Raw genomic sequence first — 15408 nt, 5'->3', positions numbered from 1 at the left:
TTTTTTAACTAAAGCAAAAATTATTGATAAAAGAGAAGTTAGGTTAAATGGCTGTTTCGGTTTCTTAATCATATAATTTATTATATAAAATATAATATATAATCCGATTAGAATAGAAAAAAATGGAAAAAATTTTATTTTAAAACTGTTTTTTTTATTTTTAAAATAAAAATATTAATATAGATTTCTTTATAATGTTAAAAAAATGTTTTTGTTCCTTTATAAAACACTATCGCTATCTGTATCTATAAACTTATAGTAAAATTCTTCTTCCGTCAGAAATTTAAATTAATTTAAAATAGAAAAAAATTTAAAATTTTTATAATAAACAAGAATGGCATTTGGTGTCGTAATTAAGACTACACAGGCGCGTACTTAAAAATTTGGTCTGGGGGGGGGGGGGGGAGAATAAATTTTTTTAAGAAATATTTTTGTTTTTTAAAAATATCAAGCAAAAATTTATTAGGACTAATAACTATTCCTAATACACAATTTTAAATTAATGTGAATTATAAAAAAATTATATGTAAAGAATCACTTAAATGACCCAAAATAGAAATTTGAATTTTTTGAGCCTTTACACAAAAAGTTTCTTAGGAATAATTGTATTTTGTATGTTATATATTGACAATGTAAAATCCAGTCTTCGTTGGGATTAAGCTAATTTTTCAATTATCTCATCCTTGCTTGTCGTCAAATGCCTATGAATATTCAAAAGATCCAAACCTTTCAATCTACTTACACATGTTGTACTTCTTGGTATGTTTTTCAGAGACCTGCAGGCCCGTAAATATACCCGGGCCGGGCCAGAATTTTTTTTTAAAAAACACCAGGGCCGGACCTGAATTTTAAAAAAAAACACCCAAGCCGGGCCTTAATTATTTTTAAAAAAACACCCAGGCCGGGCTGTATTTTTTAAAACAGCCTATATTTGAAATCGTTATTATTAGCTATAAAAATCAAAAATAAATATAATTTATTTTTAAAAAATCCGGGCCGGGCCTGAAAATTTTATTTAAAAAAAGCCGCGCCGTGCCTGAAAATTTAAAAAAAAAGCCGAGCCGGGCCTAAAAAATTTTTTCAAAAAAGCTGGGCCGGGCCTAAAAATTTTTAAAAAAAAACCCAGGCCGGGCCGTAAAAAATCTTTAAAAAAAATAAGGGCCGTGCCATGCAAATGGTACTTCTGCAGGCCTCTGTTATTCTTCTTAAAAAAGAGAGTGTTCTCTCATTAGTTTACTAATGGGAAGAGTTTATAAACCCTTTTAATACATTGGGAATTTAATCTAAAATGTGTTTGAAATAATGCAGAGCATCCATAGCATTTTTTGGGACTATGTCAACTATAGTTAATCTTATAAACATAGTTATTCAGCTAGTAAGGCATCATAAGATACTTTAACATCTTCATAATAAAAATCTAACAAATATTTTCTATCACCATCTGAAAAAGGTTAGGAAGGCTTTTGTGAAAGTAATATTTGCATATGTAAGTGCTGCATGATGAATTAAAAATTCATTTATTTGGGTTATAAATGTACTCTTCTACTGATCCTATATTAATGTTTTAACGATGAGCTTGCCTTGCTACAAGTCGAGGGAGACAAATATTAAACACGTATAGCTCTGCTTTTGACTTAACAATAAAATATGAAATTCTTCATCAACATTAACCTTAATTTCCTTGAGTTCTGATAAATGCTCTCCGCTATTCTCATCTTCTTAATCAAATCAATGTGATGTTTTTGAAAAGTAATACTTTAGTTGTATAATTAAATAATACATTCTAATGAGAAATAAAATTTGGAATAAGCATTGAATCCAATAATTTTCTTGCTTTTGACGAAATATTTCTTTCAGGCCATTGTGATATTTCAGTAATAGCATATAATTGGCTCTTCTAACTCCTTAATAGCTGTTAGTGCTTGATGGAAGAGGCTCTATCTCATTGGACAAGGTTGCAATTTCTTTTTCCCTGTTGGACCGGAAGTTTCAGAAATAATTATTATTTGACTAGAAATTTGAAAATGGTAGATTTACGCCACTAAAAATTTGAAAATAATAAGTAAATATTACGCCGGAAAACTTGAAATTGAAATTAATTGATAAAATAACTTATGAATGTGATAATAAATGTAATAAAATATATATTTCATATGAGATACGAATAAATATTAACAAATATAAATGAATATAAACAATAATATTTTTGAAATATCCGGCATCTGCATACGCCAATGAGACTACATAGTGTTAAGATAATAAGAGTACTATATTCCTAATCTAAAATGGCATTTAAACCCTTTTAATTGAAAATATTTTAGGCATAAAATTAAATTTAGCCGTCGGTTAATCAAATGCTCCATTCTAAGCGGATATAGTGTATAGCCTCAGCTTTAAAGTTTTAGCCAAAAGTATAATTTAATCTCAAGGAAAGCCGAAAAAAAATTAAACTCATGGCCAAGGCTTAAATTTAATTTTTTTTCAGCATGCGATTCAGGTCCTAAACCCATTCTAGATTTAACCGATTATAGCGATACGAGTCTATAAAACTTTCAAAACCGATTACTTTTACTATGTGGCAATAAATTGACCAAATTAATAATAGCCCCAATAAAACAAAATATAAAATGATTAAAAATTGTTTTAGTATATAACACCCCTCCCCCCCCCCCCCCTCCCCACACCCATACACACACGCCTATATATAATCGCTAGTCAAAGTGTTTCATTAATTTAATTTTTTAACCTTGGCAACATTTTCGGCTGCTAAAGGATCTATACGATTGGACTCATCTCTATCACCCTTAAGATTTATTTATTTATTTTTCAAAATAATTAAGTATTGATAAAAAAAAATTTAAATTGTTTTTATACCTTGGCTACTTCAACTAGCAAATCTTCTACTTTTCCACTAGTATCGCCTTTGATATCTTGTATCAAGTTTCTTTTAAATTCTTATTTTATTTATATAACACATAAATGTATATACTTTCTAAATTTATTATCAAGCCTTGCTATCCCGATGGAATAGATCATAGACACACTGATTTAATTTTTAATTACGAGGGCTTCCGCCCGGCTGACTATCTTAGCTTTATCCCCATTATATAATTTCGCAATTTTTAATCACAGACATCTTATACTCTCCTCCACATTCTTCTCATTCCCTTTCTTTGATTTTCAATTATATATTTTTCTTTTCCTATATTATTGTTTTATGTTGTAAATTAAGGTTTTTATCATTTAAAAAAAATGATTCACTCTTGAATATATCTAGATTACTTGAAACTAGTATCGGGACACTTGGAGCCTAGACAAATCTATGAACCGTAACCCATTTTAAAATTCATAGGAAACGGTTATAACAAAAGTGCAATTAACTAATTTATATATAATGTTTAAAATGCTGTGATATATTTAGGAAGATTTATTTAAAGTGTTTAATATTATAATTTTTATTGTTTATTCAGAGTGTAAAACTAGAATCTGGAACCATCTGAACCGCGTGAAATCTAAGAGGAGGGACCAGACAAGGGCCATAGCCAGGAATTCCCAGCTGCAAGGCCAACGGTTTACTCAGGGGGAGGGGGCAATATTTATTTGAAATAAAACAAATATTTAGTCACTCATAGGAATTTTTTGATATTTTTAATTTTAACATAAATGATTTAAAAGCTAAATTCTAATTATTTTCCATAAGCCTTTAATAATAAATTTTCGATCTTTCATAGATTCTCTAGTGCTCGATAGAACTCTCTTTAGTGTAGAGAATGAGGCCTCACAAAAAGCTGTTGTCATAATGATAGCTGCTAGTAGCAATTATACAATTCTTTAAATGCAAGATGATATTTTTTTATACATAATATTAAAGATATTTTCAAAATTATGTTTCTTTAACTTCTGCAGCTAATAATCCTTTTGCTATTTTCATTTAATGATGCAAGGTTTTCATATTTAAGTTTGATAATGATTTTAATGGGTTCGTTTTTGATATAAAGTAATTAGAGTAAAGAGGGAACAATGTATATTAAAAATGATAGAAGATTATAATCATCTTGTGTAAATCTATCTAAAAATTGATCTACAATGTAATCATAATTTTATAATAATTCCTTTTTAAGGGTTCTAATTGAAATCCTTTTCACAATTAAAAAGCAATTTGGATTATGGCTTTGAAGATTTTTGAGGAAATTAAAATGACCAATATAATTAATTTATATTAATGCATTGAGATAAAAGATCAGAGGCTTCGGCTGAATCATGAGTGGAAACCTCTGAGTTAAGAGTTCTATTAGAAAAGTAAAAAAATATAGCCTTAAAATTCTTTTAAATTGACCAATTCAACTCTGGTCTAAAAGTCTCTTAAGAGTATGGCCTGTATATTTAAGACACGTTAAAACGACTAAAAATATTAATAAATTTTAAAAAAATTAGAAATGATAACATTATTATATTAATTTGAACCACTATATGCTACTTGTGGCTTTAGCAATGTATATAAGGCACTTTTTAATTAATTTTTTTAAAGCAGGGTTAGTATTCTTTCATTTCGCCCAGACATAACTGCACCATCATATGCCTGGCTTATTATATTAGATGAATTAATATTAAATTCATTGTTGCTTTAAAATACAATTAGTAATGTGCTTTCAGCAAAAAGCATTGTAAATTAATGATCACTATTAAATTTCTTGGATTTCTCCACAAAAAATATAATGAATAATAAACTTGTTTATTAATTTGTATAAATTAAGTAAATAATCTCTTTGTCAAAATTTTGTTGTATTTTCATTTAGATTTTTGTTAATGGTGAATTAAAATTTAATAACTAAATAATTTTTTTTAAATTTGGAGCCCTTTTTTCATGGGACCAAGTTTAGAAGCCTATAATTTTTTTGGGAGGGGGCTGCACCCCCCTCTCCCGGGGGGCTTATGGCTATGGCCCTGGGCCAGACCCTTATTTAAAAATCTTTAGGAATAGTCCAAGATCATCTTTTTAAAAATATTTAGAGTCGGAATGGGCTTAAACAAAAGTGCATATAATTTAAACCACTGTTCAGTGCAATTCTTTTTAGAGTTGGTTTATTGTAAAAAAATTTGAAATTTTTATAATTGTTTATTTATTGACAAAGTCTAACATCCAACACCAGGACCTTGGAATCGCAAAAATAATATAAGAATCTAAATTTAAAACCCTTCTTAAAAACTTTGGAGCCAGGACCAGAACCACCGTTTTAAAGTTCAAGTTCCAAACTCTGAAAACATATATTTAAACCAAAAATAAAAAAAAACTTCTATTATAGGCGGCTCCCATCATTTTGATTTGTCTTGGAGATCTCGTAAATAGGACTTCGAATAATGTATCCAAATCCGTGCCTAAACCCTATAAGAAATGTTTACAATACTTTAAATTTGATATAATTTAGATGGTAAGAGTTATCGTTTTATATATATTGCGGATATAAAAAGAAATTAAGAATAGAAGTGTGAGTGGGAACGGTCATAGTACGGGTATTATGAACATTGGCCCAGGTTTGAGGGAAATTTTCTATTTTTAGGGGCTCAAAAACTAGAATAACATATTTCTATAAGTTGTCTATGGGGAAAGAAGCTTTTCAAGACTTAAATTTATAAAAATTTGTAAATCGTATATAATTATTGTTGGTAATTATACAAAAAATATATATAATTTAGAAAATAAAATATTAAATTTATTCTATAATAAAATAAAAACTTTTAATGTACTTTTTTTGGCACATCTAGAAAAATGAAAAAGTACCGATAGAGTATATTAATATTTTGTAAAAGTTTTAGACAACCTATATTTGAACTAATTTTTTTCTCGCAAGCTTTAATGTTAATAAGTTATAATATATGTATAGATCTCTACGGTCCGTCCCACCTAAGGTTTTTTGGTCCCGTCTGTAAAATAATTTGTATAAGTAGTCCAACCACATAATAATTTCTTATAAAGGAAAAATACATAAATTTACCTAATTCTAATATATGAGATTCTGGACTATCCTGACCGGAATAAATATACCAAAAAAATATTTTGAAAAATTTGTCAGGAAGGGTGTGTGCAGATCTCATTTGTTAATTTTAAAAAAATTACAATTTACTAACTAATTAAGTTATGCCTCTTACTGAGCGTGACGATAGAATCCAAATAAGTGTTATAATTTATTCAGTAATATATGCGTAAATAATTTTGCAAATTGCAAAAGGTAAACTAATCGTAAGGATAGACTCCATCTTGTCAAACTTTGGCCGTAATAGGACGAAGAATCTCAGAGCAAAGTGAAGAGTCGGCCTTATAAAAAGATACTATCTTGACCATAGATCCTATAACATTTCAACTTCTTTATTATATTGATTAGTTCCCCTTATTTTGGAGGTAGTATACGTATCCGAGGAAGTGTTAAATAACTGTGGATAGTGAGAGGTATTAGATAAGGTCATGACAGAAGAAATGTCATTCACGTATTGAATATATTCATTATCAGGGTTAAATATATTGGGGTAGTGGGAAGTCCAAGTTCTCAATTGCTCGCTAGGATCTGTGTTTTATTAATAAAAATAATCAAAGGAAGTAATAGATTTTAATAATTTAAAGGCTCTAGTCATTCCTATTAAACGAAATTTGGATCTCTGAGGCCCTCTTCTGAAGGAAGGCATGTTTATCTTATTTTATTTTAATCGGTGACTAATTTCCAGGAGGGTATATTTGACCCTGTTACGTTTGTAATTTCCTCTACCAACGAGGCAGGCAATTAGATTCTTAGATTCCACCGTTCAAACGGTATATCTATCTCTCATTGGCAAGGAAATTAAAGCCGAATTTACCAAAATGTTACTGGTATTCCAAAGTCTGTTTATGTTCATGACCTCTTGATTGTTTATATTTGGATATTATCTCAACTTGTTATATGTATTGATTTTTAGTATTTTGATATTCAGTGAGTCAATATTTGGCTTGAATCACTTCACACTTTTATTACCGTTTCTCTTTTTCATTTTGTACTAAACTTTTGAATTTAAATAGAAAATGATAATTTTATGATCCGAGTTGTAGACTTGGTGCAGCACCTAATGTTGTTATCCATCCATCCGATTGTAGGTTTATATTATATAATGATATCTTTTGAGGCAAGGCGTTATGCGATATACTTAAGTAAAACATTCTCTAGGATCCGAGTGTTCGAAGGAGGTATTTTGATCAGAAGGTCTAGATCCCTCGACACATATTCAGGAGTTGTTTCCCACCTACAAATATCCCGTCTAAATGAAAACCTAGTAAACTCCCCGTCCTTCGCCAGGAATCTTAAGATAATCTTTTCTCTTTGAACGCTATAGCCCTAAAACGAAAGAACTTCTGTTACCTTGTTTGATTATGTAAATAAATTTACGTGAAGGACTATTAATAGCCAAACAATTAGCAATGAAAATTCACAGTTCCTTAAGCTCTGAAGCCAAATATAAATTAGAATTTAGGCGGGAAGCAACGAATAGATGGATTAAGATGCTGCACCAAGTCTCTTTCAACTCAGATCATAAATCAGGATCATTATACCCTCCTAAAAAACACTACAGATTAAGACGGGATAAATGCGCTTTTCTTAGGAAGGCCTAAGAGATTCAAATTTTGTTTAATGCGAATGTTTAAATTATTAAACCATATTTCTAAGGTAAAGCGATCACAGATCCTAACGAGCAATTGAGAACTTAAGCCTCCCACTTACTATCCTCCGTTACGCATACCTCTCACTACCCAGAGTTGCCTACTTACCACTCACTATCTAGTTATTTAACATTTCTTTGGCACCTCCAATTAAAGGAAAACTAATTAATCAAGATGGTATAGAAATTAATTTTTTAATGCTACCCTCCGCTTTAAGATTCTTCTCCCTATCAAAACCAAAGTTTGGTAAGATGGAGTCTGTCCTGATTATTGAATAACCTTTATACTAATCAACTTTCCAAAAGTTTTAACGATACTGGATTCATAAACATTCCTTGGTTTAGAGGAAAACACCTTATTTGGGATTTCACTTGTGTCCCCCAATTCTCTTTTAACCCAAAGATTGATACGATTATTACAGCCGAAAGGTCAAAAAATTAGAAACCCGAATTTTCTGATTTTCACTTCAATAGTTATTTCTACCAATGGATCCCTAGACTATGATTTTAGATAAACAATTTTCTCAAATTAATTGTGATCACGAATCCTCTTTTAAATGTTACAATCAACTCAAATCGCCGTGTTCCGAGGCAACTATCAAAGTTTCCTCGGATCTCAATGAAAAAATTATTTACATGTTATTCTAATATAGTTTTTTATATTATGCTACTTTTTAATATATTTTTCAAAATTTAATAAATATTATATTAACGGGGGGAAAAAACAAAAAAAAATATTTATCAAATTTGATGCATAAATAATAAAAAATTAAAATTTTTAATATAAAATCAAGTTTTTAATAGTAAATTCCTTATTTTAAATTTAAAGTCAAAAACACATTTGTTACCATAAATGTTTACTATTTTTCATAAAAATACCTCATATAAAATTAGTTTACACCACTAGGAAATTATATATATATAGATTATTGATAAATTTTATTTCTAAAATCTCTAATTTATCATTTATAAAATTAAGATGAAGGGTGGGTGATAAATTAAGGGTTCAAAACCTATGGCCCTTATTTGCTCTACTGATTTGAGCCAGTGACTTGACTAGCTTTTTCAACGTGAGGGGCACACTTTAAAAAAAAATCTTTTATTTCAAAATTAGCTACAAAAAAAGGTAATCCACATCTAAAAAAAACTGCATATTTATATAGGCCTTTCTAAAGTTAGAGAGCTCGAGCCCAAATGGGCCCCCCTAACGAAGTCACTGATTTGAGCAATATTTTAACATTTTCCTTTATTATAAAAAGGTTATTCAATTTCCAATAGAAGTTTAATATAATAAAGGTTCCATATTAATTGATTTATTCTCGTAATTACTTTGACGGATTCCCGCACGAGTTCAGCGTCATATTCAGCGGCCGGAGTTAATAGCGCCACCATCATTTTTTCGAATTTACGGTTAGTATCACTTTTAATGTGCTGTAACAAATCCTGTAATTTATTTTTCGAAAAATTATTTGATTCTTTAGGAGAAGAAATTAAGAACCGATTTCTAAATTTAGAATGAAAAACAAAACAAATTGAAAAACATAAATTAACTACAAAAAATTCCTTTTGAAAGAATCATTCGATTTATATAAAATACTCTAGCCTAAACCTAACGACAATTTATCCCCTTTTCCTCGCTTAATCAAGCAATAGAGTTTAAAACTGAGAATTGAGCTCGATTATAAAAGACTAAATTGTAACAAAATATTTAAGCGGGGAAAATAAATATTAAAGTGGGGAAAATAGATTGAAGGTAAAGATTTGAACTAAGGAATATTGAAATAACCAGGGGTTCGAACCGAAATAAACCCCGGAGAAGAAAATCCGAGTTTTGGGGGAAAAAATCTGATGAACCCCGTTTATAAAATTTTCAAAACTCGGAACCGAACCCGGGAATTTTATTTGAACCCGGGGTTCAGTGTATTGTTTAAATTAATAAGATGTTTGTATAATTGTAAATACAAATAATAAGAATTTACTTGACATTTTATAATATTTTCAAATTTCCAATTAAGTGAAGTATTAATAAATTTTAAACAACTTAATTCAATTACTCCATTTTTAAATTTTTTAAAATTTATTCTCAAAGATTCCTATTGAATTGTTAATAAGCAATTAAATTCATTTGAGCCATTTATTTTTAATTTTTAACTTATTCTCAAAGATTATTTATTAGAGCAAAATGAAAGTGAACAAGTCAAAGTAAAATTTATTATATTGGATATTGTTAATTTAAAGAAATACGTCTAAATAAAAAATTTTAAGTCTATACATGACTATGCTTTGTATTTTTAACTATATTTTGCCTATATAAAATAAAAAATTTATTTTTATACCAAATTTATATCTAGTTTTTTAATTATGATTTAAATATAGAATTTTTTTTTATCAATTCAAAAATTATTAAACCCGAGCTGAACCCGGAACCAAACCCGGGTTCAAAAATATTTCCCTGAACCGAACTCGAACTGAACCCACCTATATTTTTAACCTTAAACCGAACCCGAACCGAACCTAGGCAAAAATTTTGCCGGGTTCGCAAATCACAATATGGAATAATTTTTAATAGTCAGATGTCATTTATAGCAATAGAAATACTGTAGTACAACTGTAAACCTATCTCATGTTCATATACAAAGTTTTGAACCATAAAATATAATAAAAAACATATCAAGAAGATAGCGAGGGTCATCGGTGATAGTTAAACCTATATCTCCCTGAGCTACTGTACTGATATTAAATATCTTTAAAAATTTTCCACTTTGTTTTTAAATTATTTACCATCTTTTATATCCCCCCCCACCCCCACCCCCTTACAAACGATAAACAAATTCCATAAAATACTCATCATTGCAGAAAAAAAATTTAAAAAAAAATATCTTTACATATTCGTGGATTTAAATAAACACAAAAATATCAATAAACGATCCTCTATAGATGATAAAAGTATCTATTACATAAATATTTGTAATTGAATATACTTTATTATAAATCACAATAAAATAAACTGAAATTAAGGGACAATAAAAAAGATTAATATATTAAAATTTAACTAAAACTTTTTTAGTGCCTCCTTCTCACATGCACCTACTCTAAATGGCGCACTACTGGAACAAAGATTCAGACAAAATTGAAATATTCCATACATCTTTAAGATCTTAACGATGCGATCGTCCGATCACCCTTCAATTATAGGAGGTCATTAATGGCTTCTTAATAGAAATTAAGAACAGATAATTGTTTATAATTTTAAAAATTTTATTGCGAATTAATAAGCAGATATTGAGAATGCTGGACCACTCAAACACAACCTTAACAAAAATATCCCAATTTATATTGTTACTATAAAATTTTGCACTATCCCAAAATAATAATTTTTATTAAAGATCAGCATGGCCTGGCCCGATTCATGATGATTTTTCGACCGCACCTTAAATTTTTAGCCCGACATATAAAATAATTAAACAAGTTGCCCAGCCCGTAAAAAAAGACATAAATTTGCTTAATTCTAATTCAAAAAAATTGCAAAATTCAGGACCGGTCCAAATATTTAGTATAAATTGTTCCTCTCAACCCGAAATATATTTGGGTCCGTTCCGAAATTTTTTGCCCATAGGCCGGGTCGTGCAGATTAATATAATCAAAATATTAGTGATGTTAAAAGTTACTTTTGAAACATAACTAGTTACAGTTACTAGTTAAATTGGCAAAAACATAACTAGTTACAGTTACTAGTTACATTTTTACAAAAGTAACTAGTTATTAGTTACAGTTATTTTCAAAAGTAACTAGTTACTTACTTTATACATCCTTCATATGCGCATTATTTATTTATTGACTGCATTTATTTAATATAAAAAAAATTAGGATAAACAAAGTATAATCAGTTATTTAAAATAATATATAATTTATTTATATAAAAAAATATTGCAAAATTGAATATTTACATCGAATATAAAAATATATATTTGCATTGAAAAAAAAATTATTTTTCATAAAAATTAGAATCTAATAAATGTTTATTTGCTTTTAACAACATATTAATTTCTAAGTTATTATCTAGGAGACGTGCTCATTTATCTCCAAAAATGAGCTTACCTAGACTGAATAAGCGCTCTACGGGAGCACTAATTTTAACTTTGGGAAATCGTTATATAAAAAAAAAGTGTTGTTATTAGATTTGATAAAGTTTTCTATAAGTTCATTATCCAGAATATTTTGGCGCTTTAGGTCAAAAAATCCAACTACATCAAGTGATGTTGGTTTTGAGCATGATTCATTCGTCTGGGATTCACTTTGAGGTATTAAGGTATTTATTAAATTTAAAATTTCCTCCTTTTTTGCTTTATTCCTTTCTTGCCTAATCCAAGGCCAGTCAATTTTAAATAAAGGGTGATGAATTGCAGCAATGATATTGTCATTATCATAAAGATTATTAAACCTATAACATGATATTATTAATTTATAAATAATTATTTGATTTTAGTTACCTTTTTTCAATACTAGCTAATATAGTATCCTTTAGAGGTTGACAATATTATAATCCCTGCACATCTGCCATACATATAAGTATTTGTGTTATTGTTGGGAACAATCAGACATTTTCACAAAATTTTAAATTAATAAATTTTATTTAAAAAATAAATTTAATTTAAAATTAATTTATCACAACATATTAAAAATAAAATTAATTATTTGGATATATCTTTAAAAGTAACTAGTTACTTTTGGCAGTTACATTTCAAAAATTTTAACTAGTTACAGTTTTAAAAATTTTAACTAGTTACAGTTTTAAAAATATAACTAGTTACAGTTATTTTTTAGCCAAAATGTAACTAGTTATTTTAACATCACTACAAAATATATAATGTTTTGTTTTATTAATTTAAAATAATTATAATTCCCCCTCTCCCTCCTTTTATTATTTGGTTAAAGTGCGATGGGTATCGATGCCCATGACATTTTTGTCTAATTGCTTATTTTAAATGCCGTAGTTCTGACCATGTGTTACCAAAATAAGATGGATTGGTTACGGTAAAATTGAAAAAGGTTATAATAGCTGATTTTTTACCATAATTAATAAAATAGTTTATATTTAAAAAAAAATTACTCTGCGATAATTGGCTTTGTAAGCATGGGCGGCTTGAATTCTTTGCAAATTACTTCTACTACTCATCACTGCAACCAAAGTATCAATATTAGTTCCTAAACAATAAAATTTAAATAAGAATTTTAGTAATAATTTTAAATTCGATTATAATGAATTAAAAAATTCAACTTATTATTAAAATTGAATATTCAAAAATAAAGTTAGATTTCCATATTATAATGGTAATCCAAATCGAATTGGTTGTATTATTAAACTTTCTTATTTTTAAATATAAAAATTACTTATAAAATATGTTATATAAAAAACACTACAAAAGTACTATATTATTTGACCACTTTTGTGAAATGATTTATAATTTTTCCAAAATATAAAATTTACCCATTCCTGCCAAAGCACCTCTCAATACTTTTGCATCAGCCTCGGGATTGGCATTTCTGGCTGGAACAATGGTCGGCAATGGCTAATGTTTGGTGTAAATAATGAGAGTTTTTATTAACAAATGTGGTGAGTAAATTATAATGTATTTATTACCTGATAAGCCATAATTTTATAGAAGTATCCTGAGAGGTACAGAACGGCAATCCACAAGATGTACTTCATATTTCATAAATTGCGACTATTGACTTGTTAATTGCTATATATTTTTTAAATTATTATTCGTTGGAATACACTTATTTGAAATAGTTATAAAACAAAAATAGTTTTATTTGAAGGTCGTTTTTATCTATTGAACAAAATATTTGATTTATCGTGAGAGTATGTTGCGAATTTATCAAAATTTAATTATTGATTAGTGATACAGTTTAATATATCTCTGCTAGAGTTGTATTTGTAATGACACCAAACAAGTTTTATAATGTGATTATTATAATATTATTAAATATTTATAAGTTAATATTGCATTTATAAATTTTGATTTTGGGTCTATCTAAACAAAATATTTAACCATAAAAAATAGAAGTTATCAATTTGTAGAATAGATATTAGCAACAAAAATAAATAAGAGTATAAATTCCAAAAAATTGAAAATCATTTTAAAAATCATTTCAGAAATTAAAATTTTATGTTCCATTTGGAAATTTGGTAAAAGGATTTATACGGTTCAATAAATTATAAAAGTTATATTTTTTTGTCAAATAAATTTATAAGAAAAAAAAGGTAGGTCCATTTTGCCAAAACTAATACTAGGGGAGACCGGGGATTTTATGAGCCCGAGGTCCTTGCTAGTCTTGGAGTTTTCTTCCAGAGTATTTAACTTTAATGGTTAATTTTTTAACTAAATATAGTGTTGATCAGATTTGATTTGGAAAACATTTCCATATTTTTTAATTTATTTGAAAATAAAATTATTTGACTTGCAAAAAAATTGCTAAAATAACATATTTATTATTCTTATCAATTTTTACTAGTTAAATAATTAATTACAAACGAATTAAAAAATATAGAAATGTTTTGAATTAAATCTACACAACACTGTATTTATAATTACATTATGCATATGCGCTATAATATTTTTGAATATCGGATCACAATAAAACAATATATTCCTAAGGCCGGCCTGCTCGGGCCGAGACTGAAATTTTTTTTAAAAAAATATCCGGGTCGGGGCGTATATTTTTAAACCAAACATTTGAAATCTTCATTATTAGCTGTAAAAATCAAAAATAAATAAAATATATTTTTAAAAAATCCGGGTCGGGCCTGAAAATTTTTTATAAAAAATAACCAGGGCCGGGCCGGGTTAAAAAAATTTTAAAAAAAAAATCCGGGCCGGGCCGTACTAATGGTACCTCTGCAGGTCTCATGATTTATACCGTCAAAAGTAACTTTTGTAAATGCTGCAATGTATCATAAATAAAAAATAATAAAGATTTTAATTATCCAATAACTATAAAAGATTAAATTCTATTCTATATTAAATAATTCCTTTTTGAACAAAAAACATGTTTAAATTATCATAAAATTAAATTTTAAAGCTATTGAGGATCTGGGACATCTTTTCAGAGGTTCATGCGAGCTTTTTGAGCGCCATTTTTGAAATTATTTGGCTTATTGAAATTTGAATATGGTAAGAAATTATATTTAAAAAATGAAACAACCAACAAATATGAAATCATGAATATATTTAATAAAAATTCATCCTTGCTAGTCATTATGGAACAAACAAACTTAGGTTATACAACAGTTAAAAGTTATAAATCAAGATTATTGAAACAGCAAGATTTAAAATCAAGACAAATATTCAAGAAAGAGCAGAAACTATATTATGCAATTTAATAAATACTAAAATGTTTGTGGGTCTTTGTACCACGTAAATGCTCTTTTTGGGCACATGAATCCTGTTACAATTTTTATCCATTCTTTATTTGTTCAAATTCTCAAAAAACCACTAATTTTTTTTATAATTATGGCTTATTTTATTACTGGGGTCGAAATTTTTAAATGTTATTTTCCTTCCTTTAAAAAGTGTATTTAATATTTTCATTAATCATATACAATTCCTTAGTAATGATCGTATACTTATAAAAAATAAACAATTTTATTGTCCATTAATGGGGTCATTCCCTTAAGGGAATAAATGGCTGGAGATATAAGCCAAAAATTAAACTACATGAAAT

At 27.9% G+C, this 15408-nt stretch overlaps 1 protein-coding gene across 2 annotated transcripts in view; it reads right to left on the bottom strand.

Annotated features, from left to right (window-relative positions):
• The window catches only part of LOC135923747 (annexin A4-like), a 34194-nt gene extending 20713 nt beyond the window's left edge, over positions 1-13481 (bottom strand). For both annotated transcript variants that reach the window (XM_065458667.1, XM_065458668.1), the window contains exons 1-7: positions 13322-13481; positions 13169-13250; positions 12791-12885; positions 9010-9123; positions 5293-5383; positions 2875-2954; positions 2747-2803 (exon numbers count right to left, since the gene is read on the bottom strand). In XM_065458667.1, coding sequence (XP_065314739.1) covers positions 2747-2803; positions 2875-2954; positions 5293-5383; positions 9010-9123; positions 12791-12885; positions 13169-13250; positions 13322-13390 — 588 coding nt within the window. In that variant the 5' untranslated portion in view covers positions 13391-13481. The remainder of the gene's footprint in view (positions 1-2746; positions 2804-2874; positions 2955-5292; positions 5384-9009; positions 9124-12790; positions 12886-13168; positions 13251-13321) is intronic.
• Between the last annotated feature and the right edge of the window lie 1927 nt (positions 13482-15408).

This window comes from Gordionus sp. m RMFG-2023, chromosome 2 (genome assembly GCF_954871325.1).
Source record: "Gordionus sp. m RMFG-2023 chromosome 2, tfGorSpeb1-WG-v2, whole genome shotgun sequence".
NCBI classification, from domain to species: domain Eukaryota; kingdom Metazoa; phylum Nematomorpha; class Gordioida; order Chordodea; family Parachordodidae; genus Gordionus; species Gordionus sp. m RMFG-2023.
Note: the sequence above shows the minus strand (reverse complement) of the source record. Positions and strands in the feature narration are given on the sequence as shown.